The 14,356-nt window shown below is 40.0% G+C and overlaps 1 protein-coding gene across 1 annotated transcript; it reads right to left on the reverse strand.

Annotated features, from left to right (window-relative positions):
• Positions 1-8,802: 8,802 nt before the first annotated feature.
• On the reverse strand, positions 8,803-11,118 carry LOC307004537 (uncharacterized protein; the record flags this gene model as incomplete). The annotated part of the gene is made up of 5 exons (XM_079623855.1): positions 8,803-9,122; positions 9,299-9,430; positions 9,577-9,627; positions 9,791-10,085; positions 10,909-11,118. 5 exons carry the CDS (start codon positions 11,116-11,118, stop codon positions 8,836-8,838), a joined length of 975 nt encoding a protein of 324 aa, XP_079479981.1. The 3' UTR covers positions 8,803-8,835.
• Positions 11,119-14,356: the final 3,238 nt, after the last annotated feature.

Here is a 14,356-nt window from a genome sequence, read left to right on the forward strand (position 1 = left end):
GACGACACGGGCGCTGGAGCTCGTCTCATAAATGAACCAAAACTCAGCATTGCCTACTTGCCTCACAGACCTGAGAAATACATCTATTATCTACAGAACGCTTGACATCATACTTTTAAACAGAACAATTCAAAACGAAAGAAAACTAATCCGTATGAAATGTGCATTTCTCTCTGAGTTCACTAGCCTACTGCGAAGATCACGAGTCGGCATCGTCAACTTCATCTTTGCAGCCGACACAGAAAACACTTCTTTATTAATAAACCGGTATTTGCTTTCGATTCAAATTTTTTTGTTTAAAATTGGACATTTCCAGCTTTATATAGAAATATTCATCATGTCTGTGACTGTGAGGCTATACACGTGTTTCAGTTCATTTTTGAGACGCGCTCCAGTTCACGCCACGGAGACCATGAAAGCACGCCCTGTTTGTTTTATTTTATTTTACAAAAGCACAATTCGGGTCTTCTCGGGTCCATTTGGAAAAGGCATATTTATTTTAAATTACCCGAGACCCGAAGCCACTAATACCGAACCCGACCCGTGTCTGAGACACTCGTCGGAGTTTTGGACCCGAACCCGCTCGGGTCTCGGGTCGGACCTCGGGTTTTCGGATCCAAGTGGACCCGTGAAGACCTCTAGTGCACACTCACTGTGAGCACGGCACTCAGGCAAAAGAACCCACCAGTAAACCAATTATCAAAAAAAAGGGGTCAAGCACAGCGCGTCGACATGCGAACTGAAACGGAGTTAATGATGCTCATCTGTCGGTTCAAATAGAGCAGACAAACTCATATGGTCCAGTCTCCTTTAAACCCTGGAAACAGGATACAGTCACTGTGACAAGCGGTGATGTCAAAACCGGTAGCAAAACAATGCAGACAGCAAAAGGAACATCCGCACAGAAGTTTAGATTAACCCAGAGCCCACTGTAACGTCCCCTTGCACGTTGGCCCGCACCTTAAATATAAAACATAAAACATAACACAAAGTATAAATTTGGCCAGCCCGGCTACTAGTAATCATATGTTCGTCAACTGTTAAACATACCCAGGCCCGGTTCTAGAACCAAATCACTGAGGGTGCTTCTGAAAATAGTGAGGGTGCTTACATAAACGTAGGGTCATCCACATTTTTTTAATCTAGGGGGAGGGTCACCCAAATTTCATATTGTACCGTTTTTTTGTATTCATGAAAATAGAAAAATGTCAAAGTGGCTTGTTTGGTGCATATTTTTCCATGTAGCGCCATGTAGCTCTCTCAGTCTCAGCCCCCCATCGCCAGCAGATGGGTCTGACCCAACAAAATCGTTTGATAGTGCGCGCGCGCGCGTACACGCTCAGAAAAAGTGCATGTAAGAACAGAACGCCAATGAAATGTTAACCCGGCAAAGCTTTAAACCACGAGCAAATAATGAACTTTTGTGATTGCGAATAAGTGCAGTGTCCTGTGAGTAACTCTACCGCTGTCAAGTATAGTCACTGACTTCCTGACTAGCTCAAAGGTTTCACGTTGCCTGCCTAACAACTAAATATTATTTTAAAGCTTCAAACCAACAGCAGAAACGCTAAGGCATTTTATTTAAAAAATGGTAACACTTTATAATAAGGTTTCATTTTGTTAGAGTAAACTAATTTCCTGGGACGCACACACGCAAACAAAGTGGGCAATTAAAGAGACATCTTCACCTATGCGTATCGTGAAAGGACACAACCAATCAAATGCATTAAACATGAAAGCATAATTAAATCTTTTCTGATTTGAAAAATCGTGTTAATGGATTTATTTTGTGTATTAGCCTATATGAGTGTGAATCCGTCTGTGTTTCTATTGTCGGCAAAATCTCGTTTACATGTGTGCTATTAATAATTTCATCTGAGGGTGCTTTCACTTTTGTTTGAGGGTGCTTAGCACCCTCAAGCACCCCCGTAGAACCGGGCCTGAACATACCTGTAGTACGACTCACACGGCACAGAAACTGCTGTGTATTAAACACGCATCAAATCGACGGCAATCCCACAAAGTTTCCCTGTCCAACCTTTAACAAGAAAACCCATGTAATCCCTGTGAGACAAACCCACGAGCAAACCATGCTAGTGTCACTGCCAACAGCTCTTACCGTACAAACATTCACGCATCCCGCCGGAAACACGGTGTCTCGCTCCAATGACGCAGAGAGAACGCACACCCATAGCGACACCCCTATATACGGACGGAACACAATTAAAGGGGACTCCCCCTTCATATTAAATAACCCGACAGAAACAGTACTGCTACATATGCAACTTTCATGAAGTAAAATCACTAAAAGCCTTCCTTCCACTGGAAAAAAATAGTCCCTGACCGTAAACAGCAACAGAAGTTGCATACATTATTTCACCAATAGACAAAGACTGTCTTTATGAAGCAGCTGGGATGAGAATCAAATCCGAGGCCATGGTCCTCGGTCGGAAAAAGGTGGCTTGCCTACTTCAGGTTGGTGGAGAGTTCCTGCCTCAAGTGGAGGAGTTCAAGTATCTTGGGGTCTTGTTCACGAGTGAGGGAAGGATGGAACGGGAGATTGACAGACGGATCGGTGCAGCTTCTGCAGTAATGCGGTCGATGTACCGGTCTGTCGTGGTGAAGAAGGAGCTGAGCTGCAAGACAAAGCTCTCGATTTACCGATCAATCTATGTTCCTACTCTCACCTATGGTCATGAGCTTTGGGTCAAGGACAAGATCCCGGATGAGCTTTCTCCGCAGAGTGGCTGGGCGATTTCTTAGAGATAGGGTGAGGAGCTCGGTCACTCGGGAGGAGCTCAGAGTAGAGCCGCTGCTCCTCCACATCGAGAGGGGTCAGCTGAGGTGGCTCGGGCATCTGTTCCGGATGCCTCCTGGACGCCTTCCTGGGAAGGTGTTCCGGGCGGGTCCCACCGGGAGGAGACCCCGGGGAAGACCTAGGACACGCTGGAGAGACTATGTCTCCCGGCTGGCCTGGGAACGCCTCGGAGTCCCCCCGGAAGAGCTAGAGGAAGTGTCTAGGGAGAGGGAAGTCTGGGCATCTCTGCTTAGACTGCTGTCCCCGCGACCCGGCCCCGGATAAGCGGAAGAAGATGGATGGATGTCTTTATGAGTGAGTAAGAAAGTAAAGAAGACGGAAAACCCCTTGACTGTTAAAAGGACAAAATAACGCAGCGGACATTCAAACGCATTTATTATTATGAATATAGGACTGACCTGAAAGAAAATGCTACATCTACTGTGAATACAGGTACACTCGCTTACTCGACCTCTCACAATACTCTACTGCTCTCTATAAGCTTCAATGAACAATATCAATGAGATCAAACGTATTTTTACGTTGCTAAGAGTGGTTGCTAGGGGTGTTGTGTAGTGATACACAGAACCGCTGGGTGAAGTGGTTATAGCCGTGTTTTATCGTGAATAAAACACAGCTATTGACCTATCAGAATCAAGGATTGGGACTAACCATTTTATAATATAAAGTATACACTTTCCCCAAACGGTCTTTATAGAGCTCCATTTGAGTCTAAAGCCGGGTGCACACTGTGCGATTTATAATAGTCCTTTACGATTGTTGCTTGTCAGACTGTACGAACATGATCCACGCTGTAAGCCATGTCACACTGTAAGATCTCAGTTGTCATTGATGTCAGACTGTACAAGTCAAGACGCATTAAAAACGGACTCATGCAAGAAAATTTATCCAGAGTTTTACATCATCAATCAATGACACGTTCGGTGATGTGAGCAGCATTACACGCGGGAATGAAATGGTGATCTAACGCTAATTTTGGTCATGGCTTGTCTTGACATACAACGTGAATATATTTGAGTGTAGATTAGAGATGCGCGGTTGACGGTTACAGCCGCGGATAAACCGCGGATCGGGCGGATGACGTGACGAATTTTTTTTTTTTAATTAAATTTGGGCGGGCGGTTGAACCAATCAAATGAAAAATATATGTATACATTGTTAAATATTGTTATCTGACTATACCTACATCCAAAAAAAGAAAATAGGGAAATGATATTACATGCGCTTCATGAGGCACATGCGCGCGGTCTCTTGCTCTCTCTGCCGTGCATGCGCTACACGGTTTGGAGCACAGTCTCTGTCTCGCGGGCGCGCTCGCTCTAGATTCCGGAGATTTTAACTAATTTGCGGGCATCAGTGAGCCGCTATCAATATGCGGGAGACTCCCGGAACTTCCGGGAGACTTGGGATGTCTACATTTCTATACTGAAATAATATCGGCATTATAATTACTGATTTTTCATTTTCTTGGTGCTCAACGCACAGCGTGTGATGCGCGTGGGAGCGGCGGCGCTGTCTTATAGTCGTTACCCTGACATGACAGTGCGTAGAGTTTGCCTATAATGTAAATGACTTGTTATTTTATTCGAGCTTTCTATCTATTTGCTAAAAAAAAAAAAAGTGAAATAGGCATTCATTAGTAGTAGGCTAAATAGCAGCATGTTGAAATGATGTGCCAAAATGCGTTTTCTATTAGGCTACAATGAAAATATTGTACAGTAGCCTATCAGATAAGGTCAGGTTTGCCGAAGTGCGTTTAATGATGTTTTATTAACAAGGTTCGGGAGGAACACGTTCTAATGATCAAGCAATCAAGTAACTCCAACCAGCTGTCATCAATCAGTAATCAACAGATCCACTCAATCAGCATGAGTAAAGCCTATAAATATTCACAGTCAACTCACCCTTATTCCTCGACAGTTTTCAGCATCCCTCCACCACCCCATCTCCTCACACTTGCATGGCTATCTTCCTAAACCAGAGACGGGGGGAGTACTCTGGGTTCGGGCCCAATTTCCGAGCTCGGAGCCCTCCCCCCGGACAGCACGCCAAATACCCATAAACCTTTACTCTCTGATCATTCGTAAGTGTGAACTCGTGAAATTTAGGCTATTTATTTATTTTTGTCCCTGTGCACCGATCGGAGACGGAGTTTACTGCTGATATTCAGAAGTAAGAGCTTTCTAGTCTCGCGGCTGTCATCTGCAACGCCATGAATCGCCCAATCAGCGGATGGCGGGCAGGTGCGGTTTTGAAAATTGGTCAAAAATTTTGGTGCGGATGGATGGCGGACGGATGATGAGTTTTGTGATGCAGTTGCGGATGAAATAATAGCCCATCGCGCATCTCTAGTGTAGATCATCCTCAAATAAAACAAAACAAAACAGCAGAACCATTTACTCAGCACTACTTACTAAGGGACCGTTTGGAATTTATGGAATGGACCACTGGAGGAAAATATGGGAGGGTCATGTCTTTTTATTCTTTGTTGAGGGGAGGGTCATCCAACTTTTTTTAGTCTAGGGGGAGGGTCACTCAAGTCTCGTATTGTATTTTGTATTCATGAAAATAGCACAATTTCAAAGTGGCTTGTTTGGTGCATATTTTTCCATGTAGCTCTCTCAGTCTCGGCCCCTCATCGCTAGCAGATGGGTCTGACCCAACAAACATCGTTTGACAGTGCGTGTGTACGCGCTCAGAAAAAGTGCATCATGTCAGAACAGAACGCCAATTAAATGTTTACCCGGCAAAACTTTAAAGCACGAGCAAATAATGAACTTTTGTGATTGCGAATAAGTGCAGTGTCCTGTGAGTGTAACTCTACCGCTGTGAAGTATGTTTTTTTTTTTCACATAGCAGCGAACTTAAAATACTCCGTCATTTATGGTCATATAAATAAAATCAATACATGATTATAAACTATTGAGGGTCTTCTATTATTTGTGTACACTCACATTAACATCAAAACCTTGTGTTTCCCTTTCGAGAGTACTCTCGTGTTGCGTAAGCTTGCTTACGCATCGGGAAAGCCCCTTTCTCGAGAAGATTGAAGCCTAAAGTTATCCTTATAATTTGCTTTAATTTAAAACGCACTTCCTGCAGCAAGCAGACCCAAGCGAGACGGCTCGCGCACTTATTGGCTGCTCTGCGGCAATTGCTGCAACCTATGGAGAGGCACGGCTGACATGAGAGCCAATGGGGACGCTTCGCACCCTCCATGGGTCACAGCCCGCCAAAATGGGCGTGGCTTTGTATTATAAAAGGCCGCGCCGCCCATAGATGCCTTGATTTCATCTCCTTCAGCGAAGGATCCTCTTCGGTGACTCTGGCAGAAGCCTCACGCCGTCGAATCCAGCACTCAGCAGGACTGCAGGAATGGAGAAGCCGGCTAGGAGACTCTCCCCACGCCGCCTTCAGACGCCGCTGCGTCACATACGTTTTCTCTAAAAGAGCAAATTGCGGGAGCGTTGTTTCAAATGCTCCGTAATTCCTTGCGCAAAGCGTCATGGGGCGTAGGAATAAGGTGGATAGATTTTGGTCATATTGGCCATCCTGAGGAAATTAGACCCATCCTTTTAGAAATTGCCACCACAAAATCAGTCATTTTAATAGCAAAACAATCACACACATACAATTCGCAAAATCCTGGTGGGACTGATAAGCATGATATCATGAGTGCTTCAAAGCAAGCATTGTTATTGCTTATAATATTGTTGGAAATATTCATGAAAATATGGAAAAGAAAAAAGGAAAAGAAAATCCCACAATGTCTCTTTATTCTCGTATTTGTTTATGTAGGATGAAGAGATATACTGTAAAACTTCAAATAATAGCCCGGACTTTTATTTTCCCAAATCGCCGAACTGCACCGGCTTGTATTGGAGACAGGCGTCTATATGAGACAGGCCTTTAATTTAGTGTTGAGACTGCAATATACTTATAATTTACTTTTACATTCATTTACAGAAATCAGCTGGTTGAATGAAAATCGCTGATGTTATCGGATTTTCAGGTGATTCTCAATTCATTTAGTTAACGGACGCTCTGAGGTAAAGTGAATTCAGACAGACTAAGCAACGATTGTATTTAATGCGAGACACGGCAGGCAAAAACATCGGGGTTTTTTTCACTGGTCAATTTTGAGATTTTGGGATATTTGTCTTCAATAACATGTCTTCTTTCAGACTTGTGGTGAAAAAAAAGTCCAAAATACACATTTAGGTCTTTATTTTACTACACTTTGTCAATTTGCGTCTGTAGATTTCTCCGAAATTCAACAAAAGTTGGCGTTCTTAATCAACGCGCTGCTCGGCGATCTCTCTCTGCTTCCTTTAATCACGCACATGTCTGAAAAGCTCTCTCTCTGCTGTACAATGCTGTCGGATCCAAATATGGTCATTTCCTTTTAATCAGTAACCAATCGTGAAAGTATAATGGGCATTTAACCCTAAAAGCGAAATCTCATTGGCAATTTCTGACAACATAATTCGTTCAGATGCGTCACGTGACGTGCTCTGAAATTTAGATGTGTGTTTTTGACTGTTTTTCTGTTCAGTTGAAGGCCATAAATGCTGTGTTTATAAGTTTTGATGTGATTTAGGTGGTTTGTATTGTTGTTGCTAATGATTTGATAAGATATTGTGTCAGTAAATAGTTGTTTCCACTAAAAAAGTATGATTTTTGACACTACAAATCTTTAAATGCCTTTTTCTCAAAATGAGTTTTTTTTCATTCTCCAGTAGAAACATCTCAGCCTATGTAGCACCGATGTACATCAAACTTTCCAGTTATACACTTAGCAGTATTATGAAGATATGTTCTGAGGGATTTGTTAATAAATCATTCCAGGCCTGATTTATGTGACATTATAATTAGAAAAATATGGTGAAAATCGATTTTTTTAAGGCTATGGACAGTAAATTTTTATTTCCTAGGTAATGAAAGCATATATCCTGAAATCCCTCTGAACATCTTTTTTCATCTTGTGTGTAATCAAAATGAAAAAATAATTTTGAACCTGGCTTTATCATATGTTCAGATCTATCTACCGAAAATATATGCAAAATTGCGCATATTTAATGAGAAAATGCCTAATTTGCATAATTAAACATACAAATTTCAAAAACTTGTAATACATTTTTTTATGACCTTGTGTAAGTAATCAACTGAGGAAGTTTCATGGTGATATCTATTATTTTAAAATTGTACCCTATTCACCTGTAGTGTCTCGCCTTAATTGTACAGTACAATCATAACATAGTACAGACATGATCTTAATTCCATAATGTCCTTAAACATAACAATATTGCTGGCCATAAACAGACAAGGTGCGCTTCCGGTGTGCGATACCTCGAGTTGTCATACGTGACGCGGCGCAGTGCTACGCTTCTCGTCCGGTATGCGATACCTCGAGTTGTCATACGCGACGCGGCGGGGTGCAGCGCTTCTCGTCCGGTATGCGATACCTCGAGTTGTCAAACGTGACGCGGCGCGGTGCTCTCTTGCGTGCGCATCCATAGAACTGGCTTAAACAGACGATCTGACAGGTTTTAGAAGATTAAATACAACCCAAAACTAAAAAACAGACCCGGCCTCTATTTGAGACTGGCCTTTATTTTATCCAAACCTGTAGCCACACCAGGCGTGTAAAAGAGACAGGCGTCTATTTGGGACTATTAGGCTATTAATTAAAGTTTTACGGTAGATCAATGATCAATAATAAACTACACTTAAAAAGATATTACTTAACATTCTAGATTTACTACTTTAACAAATACTTTTGAGTCACATGTGAAATTCATGGCTCCTGTTTCTCTCGGTGCTCAATGTATAGACAGCTCAGAACTTATGAGTATAGTGTATTATACTGACTTTTATTCAGTAATCTACTGCAAATTTCAAACACACATTAGTCCTCAATACTATAGGGTCATATGTACAAAAAATTCTTCATGATTTTCATCTTAAATCATACTCTTGGTTCAGAATTATTGGATTCACATTCTGCAAAGCTCCTGTTATCTTAAGGGAAACAGTAGGAAACCACTGAAAGTGTTGTGGTTACTCCCGTTATCATGTATCCTCATGCCAGACCCAAGTCTCACATAGACAACATCTCCAACCTCCAGGATCAACACAACTCCATTAGAGGCGTTTAACTGATCCTGAGCCTGAACATCATATGCTGCAACCACATGCTCTCCATTCTTATAAATGGATGCAGATGCTTGAGTTCCTCCTCTTCCATAACCATATACAGAGACTCTGAACATGTACGCTCCTTTCAGCGGGGCTGTGAAAACACCTAAATCAAATAACAAGAGATACAGAATCAGATGTTTACTGTATGATCACTTAATTACCAAACACACTGTGTAATAGTTTTGAAAGATGGCAGATCATTTCATTCTCTTATACACATAACACAACTGCAAAGAGGTCTGAATGGAGCAGAAGGGTTTTCATTTCATTGATAATTACCTGTGATTGGGTTGTAGGCGTTCCCTATGTTTGTGAAGACGTTCCTGTAGGTTAGTGTGATTCCAGTGGTAAAGGGACCAATATGTCCACTGCCAGATTGCATCAATGAAGCTGAGAAAGCTATTTCTCTGTCTGATATTGAAAAACAAACATTATTGTAATATATATATATATATATATATATATATATATATATATATATATATATATATATATACGTAATCTATTACGCTGTGAATGTAAACACTGAATCTAATATCATTCAAGCACCCTTTCACCTCTATTTTCCTTTCTCAACTCCACTTGACCCAGAGTAAGATTTGAAATTTCTGTGAAGGAATAAAGATTCTGTTAAATGACATTTACACTGCTTATTGTAATACATTGCATAGTGTAAATTTGAATGTATACTGTGTAAATTGTGTTATCTATTTCATTGATGTTTTACTTTGAGGATCATTAATAAAAGAGTGAATAATTTTGGTGAGGTACCATCATTTTTCTTGTTCATCTCATCCCTCAGTTGCGTCTCTAAAGCTCTGATGTTTCCTTTCTGCTCTGTAACCGTGGCGGTCAGTTCTCTGATGTTTGCTTTCTGCTCTGTAACGGTGGCGGTCAGTTCTCTCAGCGCTGCATGGATGTCAGTGAAACACAGATGGTAGTTTTGTTGGCTGTCAGTTGAAGCTTCATCTCTCAAAGTGTCTGTTTGAGGGGGATTCTGTCTTGCGTCCTCAGATCTGAGCTGTTGACTGATCTCATTCTCATCGAGTCCTCCATCTACCTGATGCTGTACAACACACACAAAGGTTTCCAAGAGCAGCAGTAAACACACTAAACCCTTCATTCTTCACTGATGTTTGTTTCCAGCTCTTGCTCTGTCGTCCTCACAGCCTCTCATGTTCCTTTTATAGTGTCCTGATTTACTGTCTTTTGTACATGATTTATATTGCTCCAGATAATTTACATTGCTCAAGATAAATAAGTAGTTCAAGTTAATTGTTAATCATAATCAAAGGGATGTTTCGGGTTCAGTAGATGTTTATCTCTATTCACAACATTTGTGGCACTATGTTGATCTCAACAGAAAATAACTTTGACTCATCCTATATATATATATATATATATATATATATAATTATAGTGGTTTACTTTCTCCACATTGTTATTTTACAGCCTTATTCCAAAATGGATTATATGAATTATTTTCCAAACTATTTTTTTTTTTTTTTACAAACAATACCCCATTATGACACCGTGAAATAAGTTTGTTTGAAAGCTTTGCAAATTTATAAAAAAAAAAAAAAAATCAGATGTACATAAATATTCACAGCCTTTGCCATGACACTCAAAATTGAGCTCAGGTGCAATCCTGTTTCCACTGATCATCTTTGAGATGTTTCTACAACTTGATGATTGGAGTCTACCTGTGGCAAATTCAGTTGATTGGACATTGATTTGGAAAGGTACACACCTGTCTATATAAGGTCCCACAGTTAACAGTAATTGTCAGAGGACAAACCAAACCATGAAGTCCAAGGAATTGTGTGTAGATCTCCAAACAGGATTGTGTTGAGGCACAGATCTGGGGAAGAAGACCGAAACATTTCTACAGCATTGAAGGTCCCAATGAGCACAGTGGCTTCCATCATCCGTAGAAGTTTGAAACCCAGAACTCTTCCTAGCGCTGGCCGCCCGGCCAAACTGAGTGATCGGGGGAGAAGGGCCTTAGTAAGGGAGGTGACCAAGAACCCGATGGTCACTCTGACCGAGCTCCAGCGTTTCTCTGTGGAGAGAGGAGAAACTTCCAGAAGAACAACCATCTCTTCAGCCACCAATCAGGCCTGTATGGTGGATTGGACTTTAGCCATACTCATTATTAAAAAAGTAATACAAAGAGTAGGCAGAAGAATAAAACACTTAAATTTTTTTTTTTTTTTTTTTTTTAAAGAGTACTTTAACAAGTGTTACTTTAAGTGTTATCACATTCAAATGGTCCTAAATACTTTAAAAGTTCAATCTTTTAAATGTTTAACATTTTAAATTAACACTGAAAATGTTACAAAATTAGCAGCTTTATAACATTTTGTAATAAGGGTCCACTGGAGGCAAGTTTGAAGAGAACCCATGTGCAGCTTTAATTCAACAAAACATGACAAGAAACAAAAACCATGGCGTGGCATGAAAACAGGACATGGACAAACACTTACTAACAGTGGATTACAGGAAACAATACTTGACAAAGACACAGGCAAACATGAGGGCTTAAATACATACAAGACTAACGACCAGACAAGGGACACCTGTGAACAATGATCAAACAATCAGACAATAAACTCAAGACAAGACACATGGCAGGGTCACATGACTACAAGAGATCACATGACAGACAAGGAAACAGACAAGACGTGAACAAAACCGTGACACATTTATAAGATCAAGTTAACGTTTGTGCTGAAAGTGCTGTAACATTGGCACAATGTTTAGCACTGCATCAAGTTGACAGTTGATGGACAAAAACATTAAATGCTTAAGATCCAAACAGCTCACAAATGGATCATCACAGTAATAGCATAGTTTTGAAGGACTGTAGCAAAATGAGTGCCTGTCTCCATGAACACCTTCTCAAAGTGTATTTCAGTTGCTTTGGGTACTCAAAGTCCAAGGCAAACAGAAGGCCAAACAGGTATACAAGTGCAGACTGCAAGTCTGGAGCATCTCTCAGTACAGTCACCTCTTCCAACACAACAGCAAATGTTGTGACACTAGGCAATAAAGAATTGTCCTAATAATAAAGAATAAATCAATATCACTTGACACTAACCTCAAAAACAAACAACAAAAAACACACATTAAGGAAACCATAAAGTAATCCTATACGACGTTCTCATAATGCTGCGTTCACACCAAACGTGAATAGAGTGTCAAATTCGCGTCTAGTTTGACGTTTGAACATTTTGAATGCATTCGCGTGAAATCCGCTTCTTGTGGGAGGGGCAAGTGCTAGGCGGTTGTCTGTTTGCAAGAAAGGCCGCGAAATTTAAAAATACTACTGTTATTGTCACGAAATGTAGTTTTAAGAGTTGTTCAGTCGAGAATGTAGTTGTTTAAAGCTCAAATCTGTGATTTATTTATAAAGATAGCGCCTATTTAAAAAAATGTATCTGACGTTTTCGGAGTTGTGAGATCCAGGTGATCACCGGGCGCTCAGCGTTCATGTCACCTGCCTGGAACAGCCTTACCTCGGCTAGTCCTCCTGAGGTTTGCCGCTGGTAAACGAGAAATGTTTAACCCTCTGGGGACCAAGGTGTTTTTGGGGTCCTTAAGATGTTCTGACATTTGTGCTTTTTTCAGTTGCTTATAAACATATTAATGTCAAAGGTGTAATTACACTCTATTTATTACAAACGGGGCTACCATAATATGTGAGCAACATGTTTATATTTTTGAGATAATAATGTTTATGCATGTCTGAAATAACGGCACAAAACACAAATATGTGTTCACAATACTTTTGAGTAATGGATCCTAGAGTTTTTCCTTCAAAATGATCTGAAAATCATCCTGCCTAATCATTCACATAAAACAATACATTGATTTACATTTTGTAAAACACTTTTTGTTTGGGAAGGCAATATGCGCAGGGGCGTGGACGATCCAACACCATGATGAATAGTAAGTGGTTCACACCTGAGAAGACAATGGCCAGCATAATGAGCTCATCTAGTAATGAGCCTTTCATTCAGGTGTGTCACACAAGAAAGAATGTGAGGACAATATATATATATATATATATATATATATATATATATATATATATAGGGATGGGCGATATGGCCTAAAATCCATATTGCGATAAACATTGCAGCCTCTTGCGATAACGATATATATCGCGATATATAAATTATAATAAAACCATTTCAGAAAAGGTTACACAGACCCTAAGGAAAGCCAAACAATTTTTTAAAGAAAGAAAGAAACGGTGTATGTAGTTTTGAGAACATTTATTGAGCAAAACTGTAATTATACAACATAATGTTGCAGATAAATAAAATTCAAGTACACTAGCTGCAGAGACTTAGTTTAAATATTAATATTAATGTTTGTTTAAAGAAACTAATGTTTAAATATTATGGCTTACAGCTTATAAAAACCCCAAATTCAAAATTAGAATATTATGAAAAGGTTTTCATAAAGCTGTAAGCCATAATCATCAAAATTATAACAAATAAAGCCTTGTAATATCTCACTTTGCATATAATGAGTCTATATAATATATTAGTTTCACCTTTTACTTTTGCATGATATTCAAATTTTTCACGTTTCACTGTATACGTCAACTAAAGAAAATGCTTCAAGTATAAAAGTTTGTTTACAGTAGTGCCATGCCATAGACAATAAAAAGTGCAAAACAGTGCAGAAGGCACTTCTACGGAAGAGGATTAGGGCCAGGCAATAATAAAAAAAATAAAACCATCTCGAGATTAAAGTCATTATAATGCGAGATTAAACTCGTTAAATTTCGAGAAAAAAAGTCGAAATACAATCTTGAGAATAAACTCATTAAATATCGAGAATAAAGTCGTTGTGTTGCGAGAAAAAAGTCGAAATACAATCTTGAGAATAAACTCATTAAATATCGAGAATAAAGTCGTTGTGTTTCGAGAAAAAACTTGTTACATTTCGAGAAAAAAAGTTGAAATACAATCTCGAGAATAAACTCATTAAATTTCGAGAATAAAGTCATTGTGTTTCGAGAAAAAAAGTCGAAATGAAATGTAGAGAATAACGCATTCGATCCGTGTTCATTGCATAGGCTACTGATATCAACCTCATCGAGGTTTCGTGGTTTCCCAGGATACCATAAGACGCATTATTAATCGTTGTTGGTTGTGTACGCCTCCATCCACCGAATGTAACGACTGTAACCATATACAGCTAATAGCAATGCTGTACGGTTTTAATTTATCATAGCTGTCCATATGCCAGAGTGCATTTAGGCCAGCGCAAGTGGCGTCTTCTCAAGCGTCTCCTTCGTCGTAATTCCACACCTTGAGCATC

This window comes from Phoxinus phoxinus (assembly GCF_949152265.1).
Source record: "Phoxinus phoxinus genome assembly, chromosome: 9".
In the NCBI taxonomy this organism is placed as follows: Eukaryota; Metazoa; Chordata; class Actinopteri; order Cypriniformes; family Leuciscidae; genus Phoxinus; species Phoxinus phoxinus.